General features: G+C 47.3%; 2 protein-coding genes across 2 annotated transcripts; both read left to right on the top strand.

Annotated features, from left to right (window-relative positions):
- The first annotated feature begins 273 nt into the window (after nucleotides 1-273).
- INHBC (inhibin subunit beta C) lies at nucleotides 274-17,726 on the top strand. Its single transcript, XM_007534959.3, has 2 exons — nucleotides 274-821; nucleotides 14,951-17,726. The coding sequence occupies exons 1-2, from the start codon at nucleotides 509-511 to the stop codon at nucleotides 15,691-15,693; spliced, it is 1,056 nt and encodes a 351-aa protein (XP_007535021.1). The 5' UTR covers nucleotides 274-508; the 3' UTR covers nucleotides 15,694-17,726.
- Nucleotides 17,727-19,459: 1,733 nt separating this feature from the next.
- On the top strand, nucleotides 19,460-25,774 carry INHBE (inhibin subunit beta E). Its single transcript, XM_007534958.3, has 2 exons — nucleotides 19,460-23,931; nucleotides 24,171-25,774. Exons 1-2 carry the CDS (start codon nucleotides 23,634-23,636, stop codon nucleotides 24,923-24,925), a joined length of 1,053 nt encoding a protein of 350 aa, XP_007535020.1. The 5' UTR covers nucleotides 19,460-23,633; the 3' UTR covers nucleotides 24,926-25,774.
- Nucleotides 25,775-26,472: the final 698 nt, after the last annotated feature.

Here is a 26,472-nt window from a genome sequence, read left to right as displayed (position 1 = left end):
TGCACCTGTTAATTACCTGAACGGCAGTGACCTACATGACCCCCTCCTGTTTGAGTCACCCTTCACCACACTGCCTCAAAGTCTCTGATCTCTCTCCCACAACCCCACTACCAGGCTTCCCAGCAAGGTCATTGAGCAAAGAAGGAATTTCAACTCTAACCTTTGTCCCTAGGCCTGGCAGCTGACAGGGGTAGCAACTGTCTCCCAACATTGGCTGAGTGACATGTTTCTCCCCAAATAATCTGGCCTCTCTGCACAGCCCCCACTGTGCACTTTCACTCACAATGTGTCGGCAGTTTCTGCCAAGTTCCACCTGTAGCTAGTTACATCTCTCAAGTCAGATGTTTGACTGTTCTGTCCCTTGCCACAAGAAGTCATGCCAACGGAACACACTGCTTCCAGGACCCCTGGCAGCCAGGGTGTGTCAGAGACCACAGCTTTAAGCCTCTGAGCTCCTGGTTTGCAGCTCTGTCTCCTTTGTGTGGCTTGCGGGGCTACTCTCCTAGCAATGATGTCTTCATTGCTCCCAACCTTTCTGTGCCTAGCTCTGGCCACCCTGGCCACTTCCAGAGCCGACCACCAGTGCCCAGCCTGTGGGGGGCCCTCCTTAGACTTGAAAAGCCAGCGGGAGCTGCTTCTTGACCTGGCCAAGAGAAGCATCTTGGACAAGCTGCATCTGACCCAGCGCCCAGACCTAAGCCAGCCTGTGTCCGGAGCTGCTCTGAGGACAGCCCTGCAGCGACTTCAGGGGCCCGGGCGAGGGACCCTTCCAGAGACTGACAGGGGACAGGAATATGAAATCATCAGCTTTGCTGAGACAGGTGAGTTTCTGGTCTGCAGGTCTTTCCCCCAAGCCTGAGCTCTCAAGAAAAGAAATTTCCTCCCCAACCTACATGCTGACTACTTCTCCCAAACCATCCCACTCTTACCCCCATAACCTCTGAAACCTCCTAGTTGCCTCCCACCCACAGCCTATGCCCTGCTCGCTCGCTCTCTCTCTCTCTCTCTCTCTCTCTCTCTCTTTCATCCTCGTAGCTCAGACCTAACCAATGGGCAACTGGAAATGGTGAGCTTCACACTTCTGAGACTATTCATCTGCTTACTGCCCCTGGACCCAAGGGCTGAGAACTGGACAGTCCACACACACTGTCTCTGGCCCCCAGTAACCACCTCCTCCACCACCACCCCTTTCCCAATGCCTCATTTGGGTCAAAGGGAAAAAGGAAAAAAAATGTCACAACATTTGTACTCTCCTCCCTACCAATGCTCTCTTGCTTTAAAACCTAAGGTCCCTATATTAGCACAAAGTCAAAATGAGGCTCAAAAAGGTGGATAAAGGAGAGAAAGTAGAGAAGAGAGACTTGCTTCCATGAAGTGGAGAGAAGTTGGAGAATTTAATGGGACAGATAGGGAAAAAAATCAAGAATTCAGAGATAAGAGATTAGAAGCAAACTGCAGAGTGCTCAGATCTTAAGCCCCTTAAGATCTTAAGTGCCAGATCTTAAGTCCCTTCCAGGGGCTGGGTAGTAGCACACCTGATTACACACATATATTTCAATGCACAAGAACCCAGGTTCAAGCTCCCATCCCTACCTGCAGGGGGAAAGCTTTGCAAGTAGTGAAGCAGCGCTGGAGGTGTCTCTCTTTCTCTCTCCCTCTCTATCTCCCCCTTCCCTCTTGATTTCTGGCTGTCTCTCTCTATCCAGTTAATAAATAAAGATAATTTGAAAAATTAAGTCCTGGGAGTCGAACAGTAGCGCAGAGGGTTAAGGGCAAGTGGCACAAAGCGCAAGGACCAGCATGAGGATCCCAGTTTGAGCCCCGGCTCCCCACCTGCAGGGGAGTCACTTCACAGGCGGTGAAGCAGGTCTGCAGGTGTCTGTCTTTCTCTCCTCCTCTCTCTGTCTCCCCCTCCTCTCTCCATTTCTCTCTGTTCTATCCAACAACAAGGATATCAACAACAACAACAACAATAATAACTACAACAATAAAAAAACAACAAGGGCAACAAAAGGGAATAAATAAATAAATATTTTTTAAAAAATTAAGTGCCTTCCCATCTCTGTCCCTTACCCCTGGTCATCACCTATCCTGCCCTTCCTTCAAAACTCATCATAAAAGTCTTGATAGGAAAGTTTCAAAAAACCTCCCCTGACCTGAAGAGAAGGTACTCCCTCTCTTCTGGGCTCCGTGCTCTCTCACTCCAAGCCTGAATCCTCTCTGCATGGAATTGCCTGTTTCCAGGTCGTCTGTGAAGTCTGTGAAGTCTTCCCACAGACATCCAATAATCCCCAAAGTCCTCACCAGAGGCTGGTGTATAATAAAAGCAACTATCACTTGTATCATACCTAGCACACATACTACCTTGAGATCCTCACAAGAGCCCAGGAAAGCAAGTACTGTTACCTTGTTTTTTAATTTCGAGAGAGACAACAAAGTACCATTCCTTTTTTTTTTTTTTTTTTTTACCAGAGCACTGCTCAGCTCTGGTTTATGGTAGTATGGGGGACTGAACCTGGGATCTTGGAGCCTCAGGCATGAGAGTAAATTGGTATAACCACTATCCTATCTATTCCCACCCAATCATTCTATCATTTTATGTAGTGCCTGGGATCAAATCCAGGTAGGTGGCAAGGTGTATACTCTACCACTGAGCTACTTCTCCAGACCCTGTTATCCCCATTTAAAGAACTGTTTTGGGGCTGGGTGGTAATGTACCCAGTTGAGCACACATATTACCAAGTGTAAGAACCCAGGATCAAGGGGCCAGATGCTGGTGCACCTGCTTAAGCACACACACTACAGTGTGCAAGGACCCAGGTTCAAGCCCCTGGTCCCCACTTGCAAGGGGAAAGCTTCATGAGTGGTGAAGCAGGGCTGCAGGTGTCTCTCTGTCTCTTTCCCTCCCTTCTACTCTCTCAATTTCTCTCTTTCTAACCAATAGTAAATAAATAAAAATATATATAAAAAGAGGGAGAAAGATAGACACCTGCAGACCTGTTTCACTGCTTGTGAAATATCCCCCTCTGCCCCAGCAGGTGGGAAATAAGGGTTTGATCCTGGGTCCTTTTTAAAATTTTATCTATTATTGGATAGAGATAGAGAGAAATTAAGAGGGGAGAGGGAGATAGAGAGGGAGAGAGATGCTCTTAACCAGGTGTACCACCACCTGGCCCTTCTCTCTCCCTATCTCCCCATCATCTCTCATTTCTCAATCTCTGTCCTATCACATAATAATAATAATAAATGGGGCTCGGGTGGTAGCAAAACAGGTTAAGCACACATGGCGCGAAGCGCAAGGACCGGCATTAGGATCCCGGTTCAAACCCCCGGTTCCCCACCTGGGGCGGGCGGGGTGGGGTGGGGGGAGTGGCTTCACAAGCGGTGAAGCAGGTCTGCAGATGTCTTTCCCTCCCCTTCTCTGTCTTCCCTTCCTCTCTTGATTTCTCTCTGTCCTATCCAATGGCAACGACAGCAATAGCAACAACAATAATAATAATGATGAACAACAAGGGCAATAAAAAAAGGGGGGGGAATAAAAAAATGGCCACTGGGACAAGTGGATTCCTAGTGCGAGTGATAACCCTGGTGGCAATAAAATATAAAACTAATTTATTTACTATATATAAAAGAGATCATGTCACAAGAGGCAGAGAGAAGGAGAGAGAAAGAGACAAGCCAGAGCACTCCTCTGGGAGTGATGGGGACCAAGCCAAGAGCGTCAGACGAGCAAGTCTAGTGCTCTACCAGTTATTTCTCCAGTCATTCTTAATTTCCATTTCATTTTTAATTGTTTAATTTTATTTACTGAGAGATACAGAGTGAAAGATGCAGAGAGAGACCTGATCACTGTTACACTCTGGATTATGGTGATCAGCCTGGGATTGAATCTGGGACCTCTGAACATCAAGCTTGAAAGTCTTTTGCATGACTGTTAAGCTATTCTCCCTGCTTCTGCTGACCCCATTTTAGAGGTGATGAAGCTGCAGTACAAAGTGATAACTAGCATGCTCAAGGTCATATGGCTGGTTAAGAGAAGCTGGCTCTAGAATTCATGACCTTGACTACTATACCATTTCCCCTCTTGTGAATATGATAGATGCACAATAAACATTGGTTGCCTTAAACTAGTCCTTATTATAGATGAGCTTGAGGGGAGTCGGGTGGTAGCGCAACGGGTTAAGCACACGTGGCGCAAGGCGCAAGGACTGGGATAAGGATCCGGGTTCGAGCCCCCAGTTTCCCCACCTGCACGGGGTTCACTTCACAGGCAGTGAAGCAAGTCTGCAGGTGTCTTTCTCTCTCCCTCTCTGTCTTCCCCTCCTCTCTTCATTTCTCTCTGTCCTATCCAACAACAATGGCAACAGTAATAGCTACAACAATAAAAAAAAAAAAGGGCAACAAAAGGAAATAAATATTTTCTAAAAATCTTACAATTAAAAAAAAATTATAGATGGGTTTGATCAGTCCCCAGTGATGGGGAAGACAGTAATCTAATTCAAAAAGAGGTATCTGTTCATAATTCAGAGCACAGACTCAAGAGCCAAGGAATCTGGGTTCAAATGCTTGTCCTGCCAGTTGTTATCGTGTGAGCTGGGTTGTTAAAAGTCAGTTTTATGTGGTCCAGGAGGTGGTGCAGTGGATAAAGCATCGGACTCTCAAGTATGAGATACTGAGTTCAGTTCCCGGCAGCACATGCACCAGAGTGATGTCTGGCTCTTTCTCTCTCCTCCTATGTTTCTCATTAATAAATAAAAAATATTTTTAAAAAATCAGTTTAATTCAAGTCCCTCATCCCCACCTGCAGAGGGAAAGCTTCATGAGTGGTGAAGCTGTCTCCCTCTCTATCTTCTTTTCCCCTCTCAATTTGTCTCTACCCAATAACAAATAAATAATAAAAAATTTTACAAGTTAGTTTTATCATTTGTTAAATGAGAATAATGAGAAGATAGCTTGGGAGAATTAAATGAGCAGGTATTGTGATTAGAAGGCTAAGGTGAGGTTAGCAAGATAGCTCATGTGGGAGGGTGCCTGCTTTGTCGTGCACCTGAACCAGTCTCCACACTGGAGGAACCTTCAGTGTCATATAGTATCTTCCCCTTTCTCTTTCTATCTGGAAAAAAAAATCAGTCCATATCAGTGTAACCCTGGCTACAACAGCAACAAAGAAAAAGGACTAAGGTGGAAGGGAATAGGAAATAGAAGACTCAGCACCTGCCCAGGAATAATTTAATTATGATATAAGGAAGAAAGACAGAAATGCTAGATAAGGACACAAGAGCTTACTGGGTCAAGAGTAATTAATTGGGGCCTGGTGTTTCCAGAAGAAGACAGCAAATGTACTGTCATTATAGAGTTAGTTTGGCTTAATGACCAGAGAATGAGTGGTAAACAGCATTCTAAATTGAGGGAGAAGCAGGAATAAAAGTCTGAAAGAGCAGAGTGCTCTTGGACTTGGAAAGTAATTTAGAGTAGATGAGTGTAATATGGGCAGGCAGACATGCATGTGTAACCTTGAGCACCAAAGTTCTACTTTTTTTTTTTTTTGCCTCTAGGGTTATTATAGGTAGGTACCTGCACTACCTATCCACTGCTCCTCGAGGCCATTTTTCCCATTTTGTCGCCCTTAGTTGTTGCCCTTGTTGTTGCCATTGCTGTTGTTGTTGGATATCAACAAGAGAAATGATGAGAGGAGGGAAAGACAGAGAGGGGAGAGAAAGACACCTGCAGACCTGCTTCACAACCTGTGAGGCGACCCCTCGCTGGTTCCTGCAGGTGGGGAGCGGGGGACTGTAACCCAGATTCTTATGCCGGTCCTTGCATTGGTCCTTGCCCTTCGCGCCATGTGCGCTTAAGCCACTGCGCTACCACCCAGCGTCCCTACTTTTTTTTTTTAACCTTTGCATCCCTGATTCAGTCCAGTTCCTGGCACATTGCAACAGTAATGATATTTGCCCAGTGTTAAGTGTTGCCTGTCTCATCTTATTTAATTCATACAACTATCCTATAAGATAGACATTTATTTTTCTTATCTTACTAATTGTAGAAACTGAGTCTCCAGGAAGATAATTTCCATGTCTGAGGTCATACAACTTGCAAGAGACAGGATTCAAATATAGTTCTGCTGATGAGTAAATGAAGACAACCTGGGCTGGTGAGGGCTTCATAATGATTATACAAAACAACTTTTATGCCTGAGATCCCAATAGTCTCAGGTTCAATCCCCAGCACCACCATAAGCCAGAGCCGAGCAGCGCTCTGGTTTTTCTGTATCTCTTTCATTAAGATAAATAAAGCAGGGAGTCGGGCGGTAGCACAGTGGGTTAAGCACATTTGGCCAAAGTGCAAGGACGGGAGGAAGGATCCCGGTTTGAGCCCCTGGCTCCCCACCTGCAGGGGAGTCGCTTCACACCCAGTGAAGCAGGTCTACAGGTGTCTATCTTTCTCTCCCCCTCTCTGTCTTCCCCTCCTCTCTCCATTTCTCTCTGTCCTAACAACGATGACATCAATAACAACAGCAATAATAACTACAACAATAAAAAACAACAAGGGCAACAAAAGGGAATAAATAAATAAATATTATAAATAAATAAAACATTAAAATAAAATTTAAAAAGACAACTCTCAGGCAGCGAGGGCTGATCTGAGATAAAGTTCAGAGGTGAGAATGACTATGTCTGTATTTCACCTTTAACATTTAAGTAGTTTATCTTGAAGTTTTCATCTCACTGTAAGTTAGTATCTATACTGTAGTGTGAAAGAAAGCTCTGAAAACTATCTTTGATGGTGATATGAAGAGGCAGATGTTGGGACTTTGAAGAAACTAGGGTAGAAGTTTTGGGTATTGTCCAGGAACTGCCACATACTGGTTCATGGTGCTGATTGTGAACATCTTCCAAGTCCCCAAGCAGTGATGTCACATGGACAGTTTGAAATCAGCCATGGTAGAAGAATTTACACCACAGAAACGCAAACACTAGAAATCAGGATGTTTGCTTTTTTTTTCTTTTTCTCAATTCCAGTTGTTAAACATTTACCAGCACACCATTGCCTATGACCTAAAAATACAAGTACAAGTTATCTGCCTCCCACACATGTAAATGCCATGCTGAGACAGGAACAGGAAATGTCTGCTCAAAACAGGGAACAACAGGACTGAGGAATAGGCAATAGTAGTGTGCCAGGCTTGCAAGCCTGGGGGCCTAGGGGTTTCATCTCTGGCACCACCATAAGGGATAATTGAGCAGTGCTCTGGTAAAAGTAAATAAGATTTTTTTTAATTATATTTATTTATTTATTTTCCCTTTTGTTGCCCTTGTTTTTTATTGTTGTTGTAGTTATTGATGTTGTCATTGTTGTTGGATAGGACTGAGAGAAATGGAGAGAGGTGAGGAAGACAGAGAGGGGGAGAGAAAGACACCTGCAGACCTGCTCCACCACCTGTGAAGCGACTCCCCTGCAGGTGGGGAGCCAGGGGCTCAAACCGGGACCCTTATGCCGGTCCTTGCGCTTTGCGCCAAGTGCCCTCAACCCGCTGCACTACTGCCCAACTCCTAAGATTTTTTATTTTTATTTTAAATTCTGCTTTCCAGCCAGACATATATTTTAGCCTACCCCAAGTCCAAATTTCTCTTGGTTAAGGACTGGGTCTGCTTCATAGTAGGGTTTTCCTTTTCTCTTGAGGAGAGCATACTATGACTCTCCTGGTATTTTGTTTTGTTTTGTTTCCCTGCACGGGTTATCACTGGAGCACAGTGCTGGCATTATGAATCCACTGCTCCTGGATGCCATTTTTTTATTTTTTTTATTGGCTAGGACAGAGAAAAATTGAGAGAGATGGGGAAAATAGATGGGGGAGACAAGAAAGAAACCTGCAGACTTGCTTCACTGCTGTGGAGGCCTTTTTTTTTATTATTATTGGATAGTAAAGAGAAAAACTGAGAGGAAGGGAAAAAGGGGGGTAAAAAGATAGACATCTGCAGACTTGCTTCACTGCAGGTAAAGGGTGGGGGCTCAAACCAGGATCCTTGTACGGGTCCTTGTGCTTCTTACCATGTGTGCTTAACGGGCTACTGCCCGACCCTGGGTTTCCAGATCAACCTTCATGACCCTTGGCTCCACCACCCTCTGAGACATCTTTCCCTTCTTATCAGACAGGCCTCTTTCTACAGTTGAGTAGTTTGCTCAGTCTACTTCCAACACAGACATACCTATTGCTTTCAATTCAGTAGTAAAATGTCCCTTTTACTACAAGCCAGTCCTATATTCACCTAAAATTATCTTTAAAACTCTGTGGACCTTCTAAATAGTAAACTATAGTCTAGTCAGTTAGACAAGGAATATCTGCTGTATTAAGAGAGATTCCTATTTAGGTTAAAGTTAGGCTGTTATGGGACTAGTAGTCTGAAGATTCTTATAGTTCTTTTGTCTAGTTGAGAGGGTTCACAGCACACCATGTTAAATTTTAGATTCTAACGAAGGGTGTTACAGCTGGCCCTTTATTTGTTTTCATCTTCTCTCTGAGCTCATGTTTTGCTGGCAGTGCCCTGGATTTTACTTTTGCCTTAAGATCATTTCTTACTTTGAAAACTTTTTGCCAGGCAAAAAGAATGAAGGAAAAAAAATTAATTGTTCAAACTAACAACTCCTGTTGGAAATAATGTTTTTTCTAGATTCTACTTGAAGATCGAACAGTTCCTTTTTTTAGTTCATCTCACTCTTGAAAGTCCTTATCTTAGGCTGCTAAAATAAGCCAATTGCCACTTTCAGCATTCTGCCTGGGAATATCTTTAGCTAAATTCACAACTTTGGTAGATACCATTTCTAGCTTCCAAGTTATCACAGATGCTAGCCGATACAACACACAGGTTCCTCTTTGCCCAGTTTCCAATAGCAAGTTCCTCACTGATTGCTCTGCCTTCACTCGGTCTCATCATCTTTCCATCTCTTGCCTCCCACCAAGACCTAGAGGTGACCTATCCTAAGGGTGTCACCTTACTTCTAACACTAATGTCTGTTTCAGTTATCTGTCAATATAACAAGACAGCACAAAACACAGAGGTTTAAACAAAAAAACTCATTATCTTTCATGACTCTGTGGTCAGACTGGGTTTATCTGAACAGTTCTTTGACTCTATGTGGTGGTGCTAACGTCAGTCATGCAGCTGAATTCAGCCAGAAGCACATACAGGGCAGAGTGTCTAAGACAGTCTCTGATCCTCCAAAGTCTCTTTCTGTACGGCTTCTAAGCCCAAGTTCCTCTCTCTCTCTCTCTCTCTCTCTCTCTCTCTGTCTCTCTCTCTTTCTCTCTCTCTCCCTCCCTCCCTCTCTCTCTCTCTCTCTCTCTCTCTCTCTCTCTCTCTCAAGATTCACTTACTTACTACATGTAAGAGAATTTCCTATGAGACAGAGAGCTAGACGAGCCAGAACACCTGGAAACCTCAGGCATGCAAGTCTCCCTAGTCATTAGTCCAAGTCTCTGTAAAGCTTGATGGCTGGCTTCCACAAGGAAAGAGCCTCAATGCTTTCACATTTCTTGCCTATGTTTCACTGGCCAAAGCAAGTCACACAGCCAAGCTCTGAGTGAATACGGGCAAGAACTGCACAGAACTCTATTGGGAGGTGTTCATTCAGGGTTAGCAATGGAAAAACCTACCACAGTCCCTGCAGCTTTTATATCTGCCAGCTGTCTCAGGGCGACTTACCATGTTCTATCAGTAGGGTGTTCGGTGACCTAGCAAGAAAAGACTAATGCGATAAACTGGGAGATAATTCACCCACGGAGCATGCGAGTAGCTTTGTGCAGCCTGGTTCACACCCTGGCATCACATGGAAGCACCATGGCACAGGGTGTCTCCTCTATTGTGCCATCTCTCTTTTTGAGATTAAAAAAAAAATTAAGTACTGTTTTGACATGCACACAACCCAGGTTTGAGACTGGCTCCCACCACACAGGGAGAATCTTTGTGGCATAGTGTCTTTCTCTTTCTTCCTTTCTCTCTCTGAACTAGAGACAGGAGCTGAATGCCAAAACAGAGCCAGTCACTCAAAGATCTTGGAAAAATGTTCCAGGTAGGAAAAATAGCAAGTACAAAGACCATAAAGTGGGTCTATATTTAGTCAGTCTAAGGGACAGAAAAAAAGTCAATATAGATTGTAACTTTTATTTTTCTTTTCTGTGAGAGCACTGTTCAGCTCCAGGCTTGGAAGCCTCAGGCATAAGAGTTTCTTTGTGGGAGCTGGGTGGTAGCACAGTGGGTAATAGCACATGGTGCAAAGCGCAAGGACCAGCTTAAGGATCCCAGTTCAAGTCCCTGACTCCCCACCTGCAGGGGGGGTCACTTCACAAGCAGTGAAGCAGGTCTGCAGGTGTCCATCTTTCTCTCCCTCTCTCTGTTTCCCCTCCTCTCTCGATTTCTCTCTCTCCTGTCCAACAATAACAACAGCTATAACAACAATAACAATAACAACCACAACAAGGGCAACAAAATGGGGAAAACAGCCTACAGGAGCAGTGGATTATCTGGCACTGAGCCCCAGCATTAATCCTGGAGGCAAAAAAAAAAGAGTTTCTTTGCATCACCATTATGCTATCTCCCCTGCCCCACGTTATACTTCTTAGATGGCAGAATGTCTCAACTCAATAGTTTGTACTTCAGCTAAGAGCACCAGACTCTCATGCATAGTCTGGTATCCTCCCTCTCTTTCTTTCTCTCTCTCTCTCATATATACATATATATATAAAATTTATAATTTATTTTTAATGACATAAAGGTACATACAGACAGGGGCCAGGTGCTGGCACACCTGGTTAAGTGCATATATTATAGTACACAAGGACCTGGGTTCAAGACCCTGGTCCCCACCTGCAGGAGGAAAGATTCACAAGTGGTGAAGTAGGGCTGTAGGTGTCTCTCTGTCTCTCTCCCTCTCTATGTCCCCCTCCCTTCTCAATTTTTCTCTGTCTTTATCCAATAATAAATAAAATAAAATAAATATTTAACAACAAGGGCAACAGAAAGAGAATAAATAAATAAATAAAAAGTTACAGACAGACTACTATCAGAGTACTGCTCAACTCTGGCTTGTGGTGGTACTGAGGATTGAACCTGGGACTTTGGAGTGTCGGGCATGAAAGTCTTTTGTATAACCATGATGCTATTTCCCTAGCCCCTCTGGTTCTCTTTCTCTCTCTCTCATTAATAAGTAAAGCAACTCTTTTCAAGACTTCTTTATTAACTCATTTATTTCTGAGGTAGGGAGGGGGGAGAGAAAGGAAGGGAGAGAGAGAGGGAGAGAGGAATACCAAAGTAGCACTCAGTTTTGGTGAATGGTAGTACTGATGGTTGAATCTGAGACCTCAAGGATCTCAGGAACACAGATCTTGTGCTATCTCCCTGGTATCCAAGTAAATAAATCCCTTGTTTAATATCTGTTTATTTTTTTTGGGGGGGGGAGATAACCAGAACATCATTCTAGACCATGCAGTGTTGGGGTTAGAAATTGGAACTTCGGGAGTCGGGCGGTAGCCCAGCGGGTTAAGCACATGTGGTGCAAAGCACAAGGACCGGCATAAGGATCCCGGTTCTAGCCCCCGGCTCCCCATCTGCAGCGGAGTGAGTCGCTTCACAAGCGGTGAAACAGGTCTGCAGGTGTCTGTCTTTCTCTCCCCCTCTCTGTCTTCCCCTCCCCTCTCCATTTCTCTCTGTCCTATCCGACAAAGATGACATCAATAACAACAACACCTACAACAATAAAACAACAAGGGCAACAAAAGGGATTAAATAAATAAATTAAAAAAAAAAAAAAGAACTTGGAACTTCACACTTGAGAGTTCAAGGCCTTTATCCACTGCACCACCTTGTGGGCCTTAAATCCTTTCTGTTTGGCAGAACATCATACATATATTAAATGGTAAATGGTTTAGATTTTTTTTTTAAATAGCAGTGTTTTGTTTTGCTAATTCAAATAGACTGAAGGATTGTAAGATGAATAGACTAAGCCTATCTGAGCTATGCAATATGAGGGACTGGGTGGTGTCTCACCTGGTAGAGCACACATGTTACCATGTTCTAGGACACAGGTTCAAGCCCCCAGCCTCCACCTGCAAGGGGGAAGCTTTGAGAATAGAGCAGTGCTGCTGCATGTGTCTCTTCTTCTCTCTGTCTCTCCCATCCCTCATCCCTTCTAGTTTATCTCTGTCTTTCAACTATATTTAAAAGAAAGAGGAGGAGAAGGAGATTCACGCAGTAAGAAGATCACTCTGGGGACCGGGTGGTGGCACACCCAGTTAAGCTCACATAGTATTATGCTCAAGGACCCAAGTTTGAGCCACCACTCCCCACCTATAGGAGGAACACTTCACAAGAAAAAAAAAAAAAAGGGGGGGTGGGGAATGGCCACCAGAAATGGTGGATTCTTAGTGCCTGCACTCAGCCCCAGTGATAATCCTGGAGGCAAGAAATAATAATAATAATAGCAATAATAATAATCACTCTGATTGATTATTAGAAAAAAGGTTTGAGTTGAGAAACAAGGGCAGACCACTTGGGAAGCTTTTGCAATAGTTCAAAAAAAAGATGCTTATAGTTTAGACTAGTGTATAACAGAAGAGGTGGGAAGAAGTGAAATTATGTTAAGAATTAGAGGTAGAGTCAACAAAGCTTAATTAAAGTTGGGAGTCAGGACAATCAGGGCTAATGCTTAAACAATGCATCCAAGGAAGACTAGAAGAAACAGGTTTGAGTTGAGAGGAGAAATCTGGAGTCCTTTTTCAAACATGAAAATTGTGAGGTACCACTAGATAAGCAAGCGGAGTTTCAGCTCAGCAGCTGGATGAACCTTCCTGAGGTGCAGGGAGAGGTCAGGGCCAAGAGCTTACACGTATGGAATTCATCAGCACACAGATGAAATTGAAAGTCCTGGGAATTGATGAGTTCATTCTGAGAGAGAAGAGCTAGCAAAGAGAAGGGATCTCAGGGTCTCAAACATTAGAGGTCAAGCAAAGTAAGAAAGCACTGCCAGCAAAAGAGACCAAGACAGAGTGGAAAACGTCACAAAAATCAAGAGAAGGAAATATTTCAAGAAAGATAGAATGGTCAGCTGTGTCCAACACTGATTAAAGATCATGAGAGACAGATATAAAGAGCCAGACAGTGGTGCATCCAGTTAAGCACACATAATTCTACTCTCAAAGACCTGTGCAAGGACCCAGGTTGAAGCCCTGCTCCCCACCTACAGGGGGGTGCTTCATGAGTGGTGAAGCAGGTCTGCAGGTGTCTTTCTCTCTCCCTCGCTGTCTCCCCCTTCTCTCTTAATTTCTCTCTGTCCTATCCAATAAAAAAAAAAAAAAAAAAGGCCACCAGGAGCAGTGAATTCTAATGGCCACCAGGAGCAGTGAATTCTAATGGCAGTTAATTCTAATAACCCTGGTGGCAATTAAAATAAAGTAAAAATTAGGGCTAGGTAGTGGTGCACCTGGTTGAGCGCACATATTACAATGTGCAAGGACCTGGGTTTGAGTCCCCGGTCCCCACCTGCAGGGGGAAAGCTTCATATGTAGTGAAGCAGGGCTGCAGGTGTCTCTCTGTCTCTCTCCCTCTCTATCTATTATTTCCCTCTCAATTTCTGGCTGTTTCTATCCAATAAGCATACAAAGATAATTTAAAAAGTTAAAAATAATAAAATAAAATAAAAATCTAAAAAAGCTGAAAGCATTGGGTTTGGCAGTGTAGAAAGCATTGGTGATCCTGACAAGAGCAGTCTCCATGGAATACAGGAAATGGAAACCCAAAAATGTATTTTCAGGAGGTGAAAGGTAAAGAGGGGAAATAGGGAGAGGACAAAATGCATGAGTGCTAGTGAAGAACTGGATATGGGGAGCGAGGAAGGTGATGACAGGGTTACAGATTTGGAAATCACCTGTGTAAAAATCATGTTGGGGGCGGGGGTAGATAACATAATGGTTATGCTAACAAACTCTCATGCCAGAGGCTCCAAAGTCCCAGATCTATCCCCCAAACCACCACCTGTTCAGTATTCTCAGGGGGTAAAATTCGTGTTGGGTGACAAGTGTGGTTAAAAGCAGAGAAAGTGGGAGTCAGGCTGTAGCGCAGTGGGTTAAGAGCAGGTGGCGCAAAGCATAAGGACCGACGTAAGGATCCTGGTTCAAGCCCCTGGCCCCACTTGCAGGGGAGTCACTTCACAAGAGGTGAAGCAGGTCTGCAGGTGTCTATCTTTCTCTCCCTCTCTGTCTTCCCCTCCTCTCTCCATTGCTCTCTGTCCAACAACGAAAATAATAACTACAACAATAAAACAATAAGGGCAACAAAAGGGAATAAATAAATTAAATAAATATTTTAAAAAACATAGTTTTAAAAAAGCAGAGAAAGCAGGGGGTCAGGTGGTAGCGTAGCAGGTTAAGCGCACATGGCTCAAAGCGCAAGGACCAGCGTAAAGATCCCAGTTCGAGCCCCCGGCTCCCCACCTGTAGGGGAGTCGCTTCACAAGCGGTGAAGCAGGTCTGCAGGTGTCTATCTTTCTCTCCCCCTCTCTGTCTTCCCCTCCTCTCTCCATTTCTCTCTGTCCTATCCAACAACGAATGACATCAACAATAACAATAATGACCACAACAAGACTACAACAACAAGGGCCACAAAGGGGGGAAAAATGGCCTCCAAGAGCAGTGGATTCATAGTGCAGGCACTGAGCCCCAGCAATAACCCTGGAGGCAAAAAAAAAAAAAAAAAAAAAGCAGAGAAAACCAAGGAAGGGTCATTAAGCAAGGTGTGTTGTGAAAGCAGGGAGAGAAAAGGCTTTCAAGAAGAAAAATATAGTCACCACAGCCAAGTGCTTCAAGAGCTCCAGTGTTCCAAGAGTCTAGAGGTAGGGAGATAACTGCTGGAACTGACATGCAGACAGTCACTGTGACTGGGGCTTCTTGTGTTCACAGGCCTTTCCAACGTCAACCAGATGCGTCTTGACTTCCACTTCTCGGACAGAGCCGCTGACAGCATGGAAGTCCAGCAGGCCAGCCTCATGTTCTTTGTGCAGCTCCCTCCCAATGCCACCCGGACTTTGCAGGTAAAGGTACTTGGTCTAGACCTACATGACACCAACCTCTCCTTGGCCACCCAGCATCTGCTGGAGGTGGATGCCAGTGGTTGGCACCAGCTCCTACTGGGGCCTGAAGCTCAAAATGCCTGCAGTCAGGGACACCTGACCCTGGAGCTGATACCTGAAGGTCAGGGGGCTCAGAGCTCAGTCATCCTTGGTGGGGCTGCCCACACACCTTTTGTGGCAGCTCGGGTGAGAGATTCAGGCAAGCACCGGGTTCGCCGGCGAGGCCTTGACTGCCAAGGTGCATCCAGGATGTGCTGTCGACAAGAGTTCTTCGTGGACTTCCGTGAGATTGGTTGGCATGACTGGATCATCCAACCTGAGGGCTACGCCATGAACTTCTGCGCTGGGCAGTGCCCACTACATGTGGCGGGCATGCCTGGCATTGCTGCCTCCTTTCACACAGCAGTGCTCAACCTGCTCAAGGCCAACACCGATTCGGGCACAGCTGGAGGGGGCTCATGCTGCGTGCCCACAGCCCGGCGTCCACTCTCTCTGCTCTATTACGATAGGGACAGCAACATTGTCAAGACGGACATACCTGACATGGTGGTAGAAGCCTGTGGGTGCAGCTAGCCTAAGTGTACAACATGCCACTGGAGGGCAAGGAGTGACCCAAAGCCCAAGCAACCTATGGAAGGATTCCAATTTTGACCTGACTTCTTCATTTAAAAAGAGTCACGGGGCCAGGTGGTGGTGCACCTGGTTAGCGCACATATTACAGTGTGCAAGGACCCAGGTTCAAGCCCCTGGTCCCCACCTGCAGGTGGAAGGCTTTGCGAGAAGTAAAGCAGTGTTACAGGTGTCTCTCTGTCTCTCTCTGCATCTCCCCCTTCCCTCTTGATTTCTGGCTGTCTCTATCAAATAAATAAAGATAGTAAAGAAAAAAACTTTAAAAAAATAAATAAATAAAATAAAAAGAGTCACTGTTGGTGCCAGGCGGTGGGGAAGCGGGTTAAGCGTACATGGCGCTAAGCTCAAGGACCAGCCGAAGGATCCTGGTTTAAGCCCCCAGCTCCCCACCTGAAGGGGGGGGGTCGCTTCACAAGCAGTGAAGCAAGTCTGCAGGTGTCTGTCTTTCTCTCCCTCTCTCTGTCTTCCCCTTCTCTCTCAATTTCTCTCTGTCCTATCGAACAACAATAATAACAGCAATACTAACAACGATAATAATAACAACAGCAATGATAAACAACAAGGGCAACAAAAGGAAAAAAAAATTGCCTCCTGGAGCAGTGGATTCGTAGTGCAAGCACCGAGCCCCAGCAATAACCCTGAAGGCAAAAAAATAAAAAGAGTCACTGTGTGGGTGGGCAGGTAGATAGCATAATGATTATGCAAAGAGACTTTCATGCATGAGGTTCCAAAGTCTCAGGTTCAATCCCCTGCACCACCATAAGCCAGAGCTGAGCAGTGCTCTAGTGTGAAAAAAAAAAAAAAAAAGTCATGAAGTCACTCTTCATGACCACCAGCTTTCTCTTAGTCTACCCCAGGGACTCTGAGCCACTTCCCACCTGAGCAGTATCCTCTGGTCCCAGAAAAAGACACCCACAATCCCATCCCAATTCATGCTACTCATGCTTAATCTGCTTCCCACTTACAGGATTCACTCAAGTTGAGTTGCCCTGAACCTGTTCTCTGAGTTCCTGGATCCCTAAGAGAGCCTCTTCCTTGAGTTTATCAAAGATTATATCACTATCTCCCAAATAAGGTTTCCTACTCTGTGTCTTGAGCTACTTTCTCTTAACTTGCCCAGGTGGGCTGCTCCTCTGTCCCATTCCCTGTGCTGGGGGCTGACTTACCAGAGCAATATCACCCAAACTTTTTTTTTTTTTTTTTGGCTTCCAGGGTTATCACTGGGGCTCAATGCCTGCACTACAAATTCACTGCTCCTGCAGCCATTTTTTTTTTTAATAGGACAAAGAGAAATTGAGAGAGGAGGGAAGATAGAAAGGAAGAGAAAAAGAAAGACATTTGCAAACCTGCTTCACTACTTGTGAAGTGACCACCCTATAGGTGGGGAGCCAAGGACTTGAACCGGGATCCTTGTGTGGGTCCTTGCACTTCATACTATGTGTGCTTAACCTGGTATACCACCTCCCCACCTTTTTTTTTTAACCCCAAGGCACTAGGGAGTGATTCCAGGGCCTACTGCATGTGTCCAATCACCTAGTATCCTCTCTCTGGACAGATAACTACATTCTCTCTCTCTCTCTCTCTCTCTCTCTCTCTCTCTCTCTCTCTCTTTTTGCTGAGCTCTAGCTTATGGTAGTGCTAGGGGTTGAATCTGAGACCTATAAGTCTCAGGCATGAAAGTCTGTTGTATGTCCCAGGATGTGGAGATGTGGAGTAGTAGATACAGTGTTGGACTCTCAAGAATAAGGTCCTAAATCCAATCCCTGACATCACATATGCCATAGTGATACTCTGGTTTGGTCTCTATTTCTCTCCTCCCTCCATAAGTAAACAAATAAATAAAAATTTAAAGGGAGTCGGGCGGTAGCGCAGCGGGTTAAGCACAGGCGGCACAAAGACCAGCCTAAGGATCCCGGTTCAAGCCCCCGGCTCCCTACCTGCAGGGGAGTCGCTTCACAGGCGGTGAAGCAGGTCTGCAGGTGTCTGTCTTTTCTCCCCCTCTCTGTCTTTCCCTCCTCTCTCCATTTCTCTCTGTCCTATCCAACAACAATGACATCAATAACAACAATAATAAAACAACAAAGAACAACAAAAGGAATAAATAAATAAATACTTTTAAAAAATTTAAAGAAGAAAGTCTTGCATTAAACTACTGTGATATCTCCTCAGACCCTCCTTTATTTAATTTTTTATTTTTTTATTTTTTATCGTCTTTATTTATTTATAGAGTCAGCCAGAAATACAGAGGGTTGGGGGGGAGAGAAATTTGCGGCATTGCTTCATCACTCTCCAAAACTTACCCCCTGCAGATGTGAACTTAGGGCTTGGGCCCAGGTCCTTGCACACTATAACATGTCCACTCAACCAAGTGCACCACCTCCTGTCCCCTTCATTTTTTATTTCAGAGAAGGGAGAAGGAAAGAGTAAGGAGAGAACCACAAGAGCAGAGGGTAGATAGCATAATGGTTACACAAAGAGACTCTCCTGACTGAGGCTCCAAAGCCAGGTTCAATCCCCCGTATCACTATAAGCCAGAGATGAACAGTGCTCTGTTAAAAAAAAAAAAAAAAAAAGGAGGCACTGGGCGATAGCACAGTGGGTTAAGTGTACATGGTGCCAAGCACATGGACTGCTACAAGGATCCTGGTTCTAGCCCCCGGCTCCCCACCCACAGAGGGTTGCTTCACAAGCAGTGAAGCAAGTCTGCAGGTGTCTATCTTTCTCTCCCTCTCTCTGTCTTCCCCTCCTCTCTCCATTTCTCTCTGTCCTATCCAACAACAACGACAATAATAAAAGCAACAACAATGATAGACAACAAGGGCAACAGAAAAAGGGAAGAAGAAAAAGTCTCCAGCACCGAGCCCCAGCAATAATCCTGGAGGCAAAAAGAGAGAGAGAGAGAGAGAGAGAACCACAGTACAACTGTAACCCTTCATGGAACTCCTCCTTCATGGTGCTGCCCTAGGGTGTTCCTGTATGCTGGGACTCAAACCTAAGCTCTTTAAAATATCAAAGTACATGGGTAAGCTGGTTCTTTAGCCCTTTTGACCTGTGGGCTCCTGTTGAGCTTGACCAAGGGGAGACTCGAGCAGGACATCACAGCCAGGAGGAGGCAGAGGTCAGGATATTTTCAGTTCCTCTTCCCTCTGCCCAGGAGCCAGGTTGGGGAACTGTGGGAGGGCACAATTCCTCTCTGGCTCTCCATTCCAGGGCTCCAGCTCTGCCTGGCTTCTGACATCATTGCTTCCAGGCTAGGACATGGCTTTCTACTATACTAGTCCCTATGTGATTTCTTTTTTTTTTTTCTTTTATATTTATTTATTTGTTTATTTACTTATTTATTCCCTTTTTTGTTGTTGTTGTTGTTTTTATTGTTGTGGCTATTGATGTCGTTGTTGTTGGATAGGACAGAGAGAAATGGAAAGAGGAGGGGAAGACAGAGAGGGAGAGAGAAAGATAGACTCCTGCAGACCTCCTTCACCGGCTGTGAAGTGACTCCCCTGCAGATGGGAAGCCAGGGACTCGAATCAGGATCCTTAGGCGGATCCTTGCGCTTAGCGCCACTTGTGCTAAACCCACTGCGCTACTGCTCAACTCCCCCCCAGGTGATTCCATGCCCTTTGTTGGTCCCCATAGCCCACCCTTATTCCTGTAGATAAGGTTTCCTAATGATGCAAACAGAGATCACTGAGTAGGTCTAGTGCCTCCTGCCAGGTCTCTGACTGGCACCCAGGTGGCACAGAGCCTGCCTTCCTGCCTGCCACGCTCTCTCCGCACACAGATTGTGCTGGCATGTGCCTCTGTGTCCATCCCACATGTGATGCCTCTCCCTTCTCCAGGCTGCTAAACTACTTCCCCTTCTCTCTTCAGACCCCTCCACCCCTCCTGAGCCATCTTGGCTAGTCTGCTAACTAATAAAGACCTGGATTTTACCTGCTCCTCCCCTCCCTCTGCACTGCCTTCAAGAGCTGGAACAGTCAGTGCTCAAGCTTCCAGTAGCCCTGACCACCACATAGACCACTCACATGAGGGAGACAGCAGCACAGGGGTGGCCCAGAGCTACTGGCTCTCCCTTCGCTGACCCCCAGGGCTCCAGCCAGGAGTCTTGCCTGGAAGCTGAAAGTGGCCAAGGGCTGCATGAGTGGAGCAGTGAGAGGAAAGGTAGGTTGAGATGAGGAGAGGGAGGCTTTGGCTCTGTCTCTTGAGCCCTTTGACCTCTTCCCCCTCTGTCCCCTCCCTTCAGATGGACAGCCCTGAACCATAGGGTCGATACTGTCTGCAGCTCAAGGCCAAGTTTGCGCAAAGCCCACGTGTCCTTTGGGTAATGTGATGTCTGTGTTTGCTCAGCTTATAACTCTCTTGCCAGGGTCTGAGGTCCTTAGAATAGGAACCCTGCAGGAGAGGGTCTGCAAATGACCTAATAGTGTTGTACAAACTGAATGGGGGTGAGGTGGAGGCATTGCCTGAGAATCCATGAGCACTACCCCACCTCGCCTTGAGCAGGTCATTCTCTAAGGAGACCATCTGTGGAATCTTCTGGTGTCTCTGCTTCACTCTGCAGTGACTCCCCCTCTCCCAGATGTAGCTCTCTTCCCTCCAGCGACAGCTTCAGTCCCCAGGGCAGAGACTGAGGTGAGGTGAAGTGAGGCACTCCCTTGCGGGTACAGTTTTCAGGATATGCCAAAAATGCATCAGTCAAGAGGAATAGTAGCTCAATGCAATGTCTGAAAAAAAAATCAAAGTCAATGCAATAGATATATAATATATATGTATATATATAATATTTATCTTGTGATATGAGAAAAAGAGTAGGTCCATCTTCTTCCAGAGCCTCTGCTCCCTGACTCTCTAGCTCCGGCCCTGCCTCTAAACTCCAGCAAGCAGCTCTCTTAATCACTCGGGATAAAGTCTACTTTCTTACCCATCCCCAAGCTTGGTGCTACCCCCACCCCAGCCCCCATCCAGGTTGGAGGTAGGGCGGGCCTGTGAGGCAGATGGCTGGGGTATTTATAACCCAGGAGCACTTCTTGGGGAAAGTGACTAAGATGCTAAGAGCATATTTATAGCTGGGTTCTGACGTAAGTGTCAGTGGGGAGGTAGGGTTGGGCTGGGCATAGCAGCAAGAGGGGTAGGAAGAGTTGGAAATTGGGGGCACCTGACAATGAGGGTAGGGAGAGCTGGGGTCAACGACTCCTACAGCAGCCACCTCTAGCTACTTCCCTTAATTCTGTCTCCTGGCACCAATAGATAAAACCCAGAAGGTACCACCATGGGCAGAAGTCTTGGCTTTGCAGCTGAACATTCCAGACACCAGGGTAAGGGGGCTGTCACATACCAGTGGACAGAAAAAGCACTGGGACTTGGGAAAAGCACTGGGCACAAGGGTCTGAATATGTGTCAAGACCCGTGGGCAGGAGAGTTTGTCTCATTGCCCCTTGGCCCTCCTCCCAGCCCACAGTGCCCTGAGCTGCTAGGAGGACCGTGGCACCTATTGCCAAGCCCCACTGCCACGTGTCAGTGTGACAAGGTCCAAAAGCAAAGGTAGTGGTGATGTAGGTTCTGCTGCGAGCCTCTGCTCACTGGCAGCACTGAGGGAAATAGCAGAGGGGCCGGCTTCTTTGGCTCCTGTTGGGGAGGCAGTGACCCCAGATGGAGAGACTGGGAAACTCTAGGCATCTCTCCCCCTCCCCAAACAGCCTCTTCCCAGAGAAACTGGTCATCACTCAGCCTGCGGCTGTCCAGCGGCGCACCACTGCCACATGGTGGTCACTGCTGGTACTGACATCAGCCCTGCACCCAGAGTGCCCGCTTCCTTCCCCCAGCAGCCAGACTGGGTAGTGGATAGTCCCTGGCAAGTTAAATCCTGGGAGAAATCAGCTGGGGCTTGGGGATTGGGCACATTTCCACATCACATTCTGTTCCTCCCAGAACCTTGAAGGATAAAATCTAGCCTGAGGCATACTCTCATGCATCACGATGGTTGGGGTATTGGGGGGGGGGGGTGACTACTTAACCCTTCCTCTACCACCTAAAATGTGTGAGGGCATCTGGTGGAGGCTGTGGAGTGGATGGATCACTGGGCTCTCAAAATGAGGTTCCTGAGTTTGAGTCTTGGCCTTGCATGTATCAGATTTATGTTCTGGTTCTTCTCTCTCATTACTTTTAAATTTTTAATATATTTATTTATTATTGAATAGAGACAGAGAAATTGAGAGGGGAGAGAGGGAAAGAGACAGAGAGACACCAGCAGCCTGTTTCACTGCTCATGAAGCTTCCTCCCCACAGGTGAGGTCTGGAGGCTTGAACCCGGTACCCATACATTGTAATGTGTGCATTTAACCAGATATACCAACAACATACTTTTATATATTTAAAAAAGTGAAATCGTGTGTGGTCCAGGAGGTGGTGCAGTGGCTAGAGTGTTGAACTCTCAAGTATGAGGTCCTGAGTTCAATCCCTGGCAGCACATGTACCAGAGTGATGTCTGGTTCTTTCTCTCTCTCCTCCTATCTTTCTCATGAATAAATAAAATCTTTTTTTAAAAAGTGAAATAGGGGTTGAATGGCAGCACACCTGGTTGAGTACACTTGTTACAATTCACAAGGACCCAGGTTCAAGCCCCCAGTCTCCACCTACAGGGGAAAAGCTTTGCAAGCGGTAAAGCAGTGCTGCAGGTGTCTCTATTTCCCCCTAGCCTCTCGATTTCTGGTTGTCTCTACCCAATAAATAAATATTTTAAGATAATTAAAAAATAAATGTGAAATTTAAAAAGTATGTGAGGAAATGTGGTAGCCAAGGAAATCTGGGTTTAGAAACAAGGTTGCTGCACTCACCTTCTGGTCCCCACCCTCCCACAGGCCCCCAATAAACAGAGACCTGACCCAATGTCTTGGATGTCCCAAATGTAGGCAATTCTCCAGTCCCCTGAAAGTAACTGAGTACAAGTCCCATAGCCTCCTGCCAGCTTTGATGGACTCTGCCCTGCTCCAAGATTGCATCACCCCCACCTCTCTAGGTTTTCCCAGACATGACAGCTACGTGCCACTCACCCACCCGTGTTCCGGCCCTCTTCCACGTTGTGTTCCAGTCCAGTTGGACTCTGGGCAGCCAGCACAGGCAGGGTCAGGGGATGACTTCTATGCCCTGTAGTACTGCCACCTTGGCCTGAACAAGAGGACTCCGTTCCTTCCACCCCACCGCAATCCCTCACCCCCATCCCAGTCTCATTACTAGAAATAAAGAGCCCAGAGTTCTCTCTCCCACCCTGAGACCCCAGAAATAAAAACCACTGGAACTCACAGCTGCCTGGTGGATGTGGTGCATCGGGGTGACCTGGCAAGCCGGAAAGACTGAGAGTGTGTGGGAGCAACAAGCACTCCCCCAGCCTGCACACATGAGGTGTTTCCCCCAGCCCGGACCTCGGGGACTGAGCATGTGAAATCATCCTCTTTCTTGCATCATGCATATCTACAGTGCCCCTCACCCCCATACCCCTACCTCAAGCTCCTGACCAGGACCTGATGGTGAAACCTGAAGTGGGGGAGAGGACCTCCACCCCCAGCAGGGACATGACGGGCAGCTCAGCCAGCCAATCCTGGGACTTAGGCCTGCCCGCTGACCTCTAGGTGAGGAAGCCCCCGTCCAGGGCTCTAAAGAGAACCAGACTTGAGCCGTGACAGTCTGGCAGGTAGACGGGGTCAAACCCAGCTTCCCCTCAGATTCTCATCTCTCTGGCCCCCTGAGCCCCAGGCACTGGAAGGCCAGGGTAAGTATCACAGCTGCCTGTGCTGCATCCCCACTGGCCTCCACGCAAGCAAACAACAGAAGAAGCAACCTCGAGCCAGCGGGCCCACCCAGGGCCATCCGTCCAGTACACCAGGAACATGGGCCTCCCTGATGTCCAGCTCCCGCTGATGCTGCTGTGGGCATTGGTGTGGGCTCAGGGGGCAGAGTCTGCATGTTCCTCCTGCGGAAACCCCACACTGACTCCCCATGTGGAACGAGCTCTGGTCCTGGAACTCGCCAAGCAGCAGATCCTCAAGGGGCTGCAGCTGCCGGGTCGCCCGCGAGTGACCCATCCTCCACCGCAGGCCGTGCTGAGCAGAGCCCTCCGCCGACTGCGGCTGGGGAGTGCGGCTCCCGCCCACCGGGAGGAGGTCCTCAGCTTTGCTAACCGCACAGGTGTGTGAGGGAGGCAGAGGGCAAATAGAAAGGCACAGCGAGCAGGTTGGGGGTGGGAGGGAGGAGGACCTGGGGCAGGGGCAGGGGCAGGGGCAGGTCAGGGAGCACTCCAGGTAGACCCTGTTTGTCCTGAAGGTGGGTGCGGGGAGCGTGGTGGGCAGGGTGGGGAGGGTCTCGGAGGAGAAGTGCCCCTCCCCTGTCTCTCCTCATCCCCGTCTGTCTGTCTGTCTGTCGGACAGACCCTGCTGCTTCCACCTGCAGCTCTGCGCTCACCTTCCCGCTGGTCACTGCCCGCTCCCGGCACCTGCGCCGCGCCCGCCTCTGGCTGCATGTGCTCCCCACGCTCCCCGCTACTCTTCACCTGAGGATCTTCCGACGGGGCCCACGGAGCCGGCGCCACAGACACCGCCCGCTCTTGGCCCAGCACCGAGTGACAGCTCCGGGCTGGCACGCCCTGACTCTGCCCTCTAGTGGCCTGTGGGATGAACAGCCTGGGGTCCTGAAACTCCAACTGGACTGCAGTCTGGAAGGCCACAGCACTGCTTTCCTGCAGCCCCTGCCGCTCCTGGACATGGCGGGAGACCAGCGGCCCTTCCTGGAGCTCAAGACCCGGCCCAGCGGGTCCAGAGCAGGACGAGTCAAGAGGAGGAAGCCCACCTGTGAGTCTGAGACCCCCTTGTGTTGTAGGCGGGACCATTACGTCGACTTCCGGGAGCTCGGCTGGCGAGACTGGATCCTGCAGCCCGAGGGCTATCAGCTGAATTACTGCAGCGGACAGTGCCCTCCGCACCTGGCTGGCAGCCCTGGCATCGCTGCTTCTTTCCATTCCGCTGTCTTCAACCTCCTCAAAGCCAACAACCCTTGGCCCAAGACTACCTCCTGCTGTGTCCCCACTGCCCGGAGGCCTCTCTCTCTCCTCTACCTGGATGGCAATGGCAATGTAGTCAAGACAGACGTGCCAGATATGGTGGTGGAAGCCTGTGGCTGCAGCTAGCAAGAGGACCAGGGCAACAGAGTGATAAGATCATGTCTCAGGGGTCCCCCCTGAGCCACACTCCCACTCAGTGGGCCACCCAGCTGTGTGACTGGGCTGAGCCCTGAGGCACTTTCTTGCCCAGACTCTGGCCACTTGGGACTGGGGGGGGGGGGGGGTCTGAGGGGAGATGAGGAAAGGGTATCTTCTAAAGGATTCTACTCAGAACCTGGGTGCTCCTACCCTGCACCTGAGGAAGGGAGGCAGGAGGGAGGGAGGAGGCAGAGATATTAGCCTCTGCCTTGGAACAAAAGTCCTCCAGTAAGAGAAGAGGGAGCAGATAGGGGAGCAGGCAGGTCAGAGATAAGAACTCTGGTGGTGCTTTTCCATCAAATGGAAGGGATTTAGGAGAATCCCAGAAATGAGGTGCAGATGGTAGGTTACTGAGCCCCAGGAGTGCCCTTGTTGCCCCCTTGGGGACAGAACCCACTGGTAAGACAAATGTGTGTGTAGGACACCTTGTTAATAAAGCTGAGGAGAAAGGAATGCATAAGTGTGAGTCATAAAGAAGAGCTGAGGGGTGGTCTAGACCAGTGATTCTCAAAGTGTGGCTTGGGAAACCTTGGGAAGCCCCTGAACCCATTTCAGAGTAAGCACAAGATGAGACTGGTCCCCAGAATGTTAACTGGTTGGTTATCTGCCTTTTGACTTGTCATGATTTCAAAAGCACACAGTTATCCTGCAGAGGCAGTGTGGCCTCATTTCTCTGACATTGTTAGTAGGAGATGCTTGAGCTTATGTACTAGTCGCCATTTTTAATTTTCAGTATGTTATATTGACATAAACCATGTAAATAAAAGTTCAAAAATTTTAAAGAATGTAAAGAAGTCTTTTGTTTGAAAATGCTTATTCCCTTTTGTTGTCCTTGTTGTTTTATTGTTCTAGTTATTATTGTTGTTGTTGGATAGGACAGAGAGAAATGGAGAGAAGAGGGGAAGACGGGGGTGGGGGGAGTTAGACAACTGCAGACCTGCTTCACGGCTTGCAGAGCGACTCCCTACAGGTGAGGAGCCGGGGGCTTGAACCGGGATCCTTACTCCAGTCCTTGCGCTTTGTGCCACGTGCGCTTAACCCGCTGGGCTACTGCCTGACTCCCTAAAGAAGTCTTCTTAAAATACTTTATATATTTTTATTTGTATTAAGTTTATCATTTTTAAAAGATTTTATTTATTTATGAGAAAGATAGGAGGAGAGAGAAAGAACCAGACATCACTTTTTTAAAGATTGATTGATTGGTTGATTGATTGATGAGAAATGATAGGAGAGAGAGAAAGAATCAGAAATCACTCTGGCACATGTGCTGCCGGGGATTGAACTCAAGGTCTCATGCTTGAGAGTCCAGTGCCTTATCCATTGCGCACCTCCCAGACCACTTAAAATACTTTTTAAAAAATTTAAGAGAGGGAGTCCGGTGGTAGCGCAGCTGGTTAAGTGCACACGGCACGAAGCGCAAGGACGGGCTTAAGTATCCCTGTTCAAGCCCCTGGCCCCCACCTACAGGGGAGTCG

The sequence above is a fragment of the Erinaceus europaeus genome, chromosome 7, assembly GCF_950295315.1.
Source record: "Erinaceus europaeus chromosome 7, mEriEur2.1, whole genome shotgun sequence".
NCBI lineage: Eukaryota > Metazoa > Chordata > Mammalia > Eulipotyphla > Erinaceidae > Erinaceus > Erinaceus europaeus.
The sequence above is the reverse complement of the archived record's forward strand: the minus strand, read 5'-3'. Positions and strand labels throughout refer to the sequence as shown.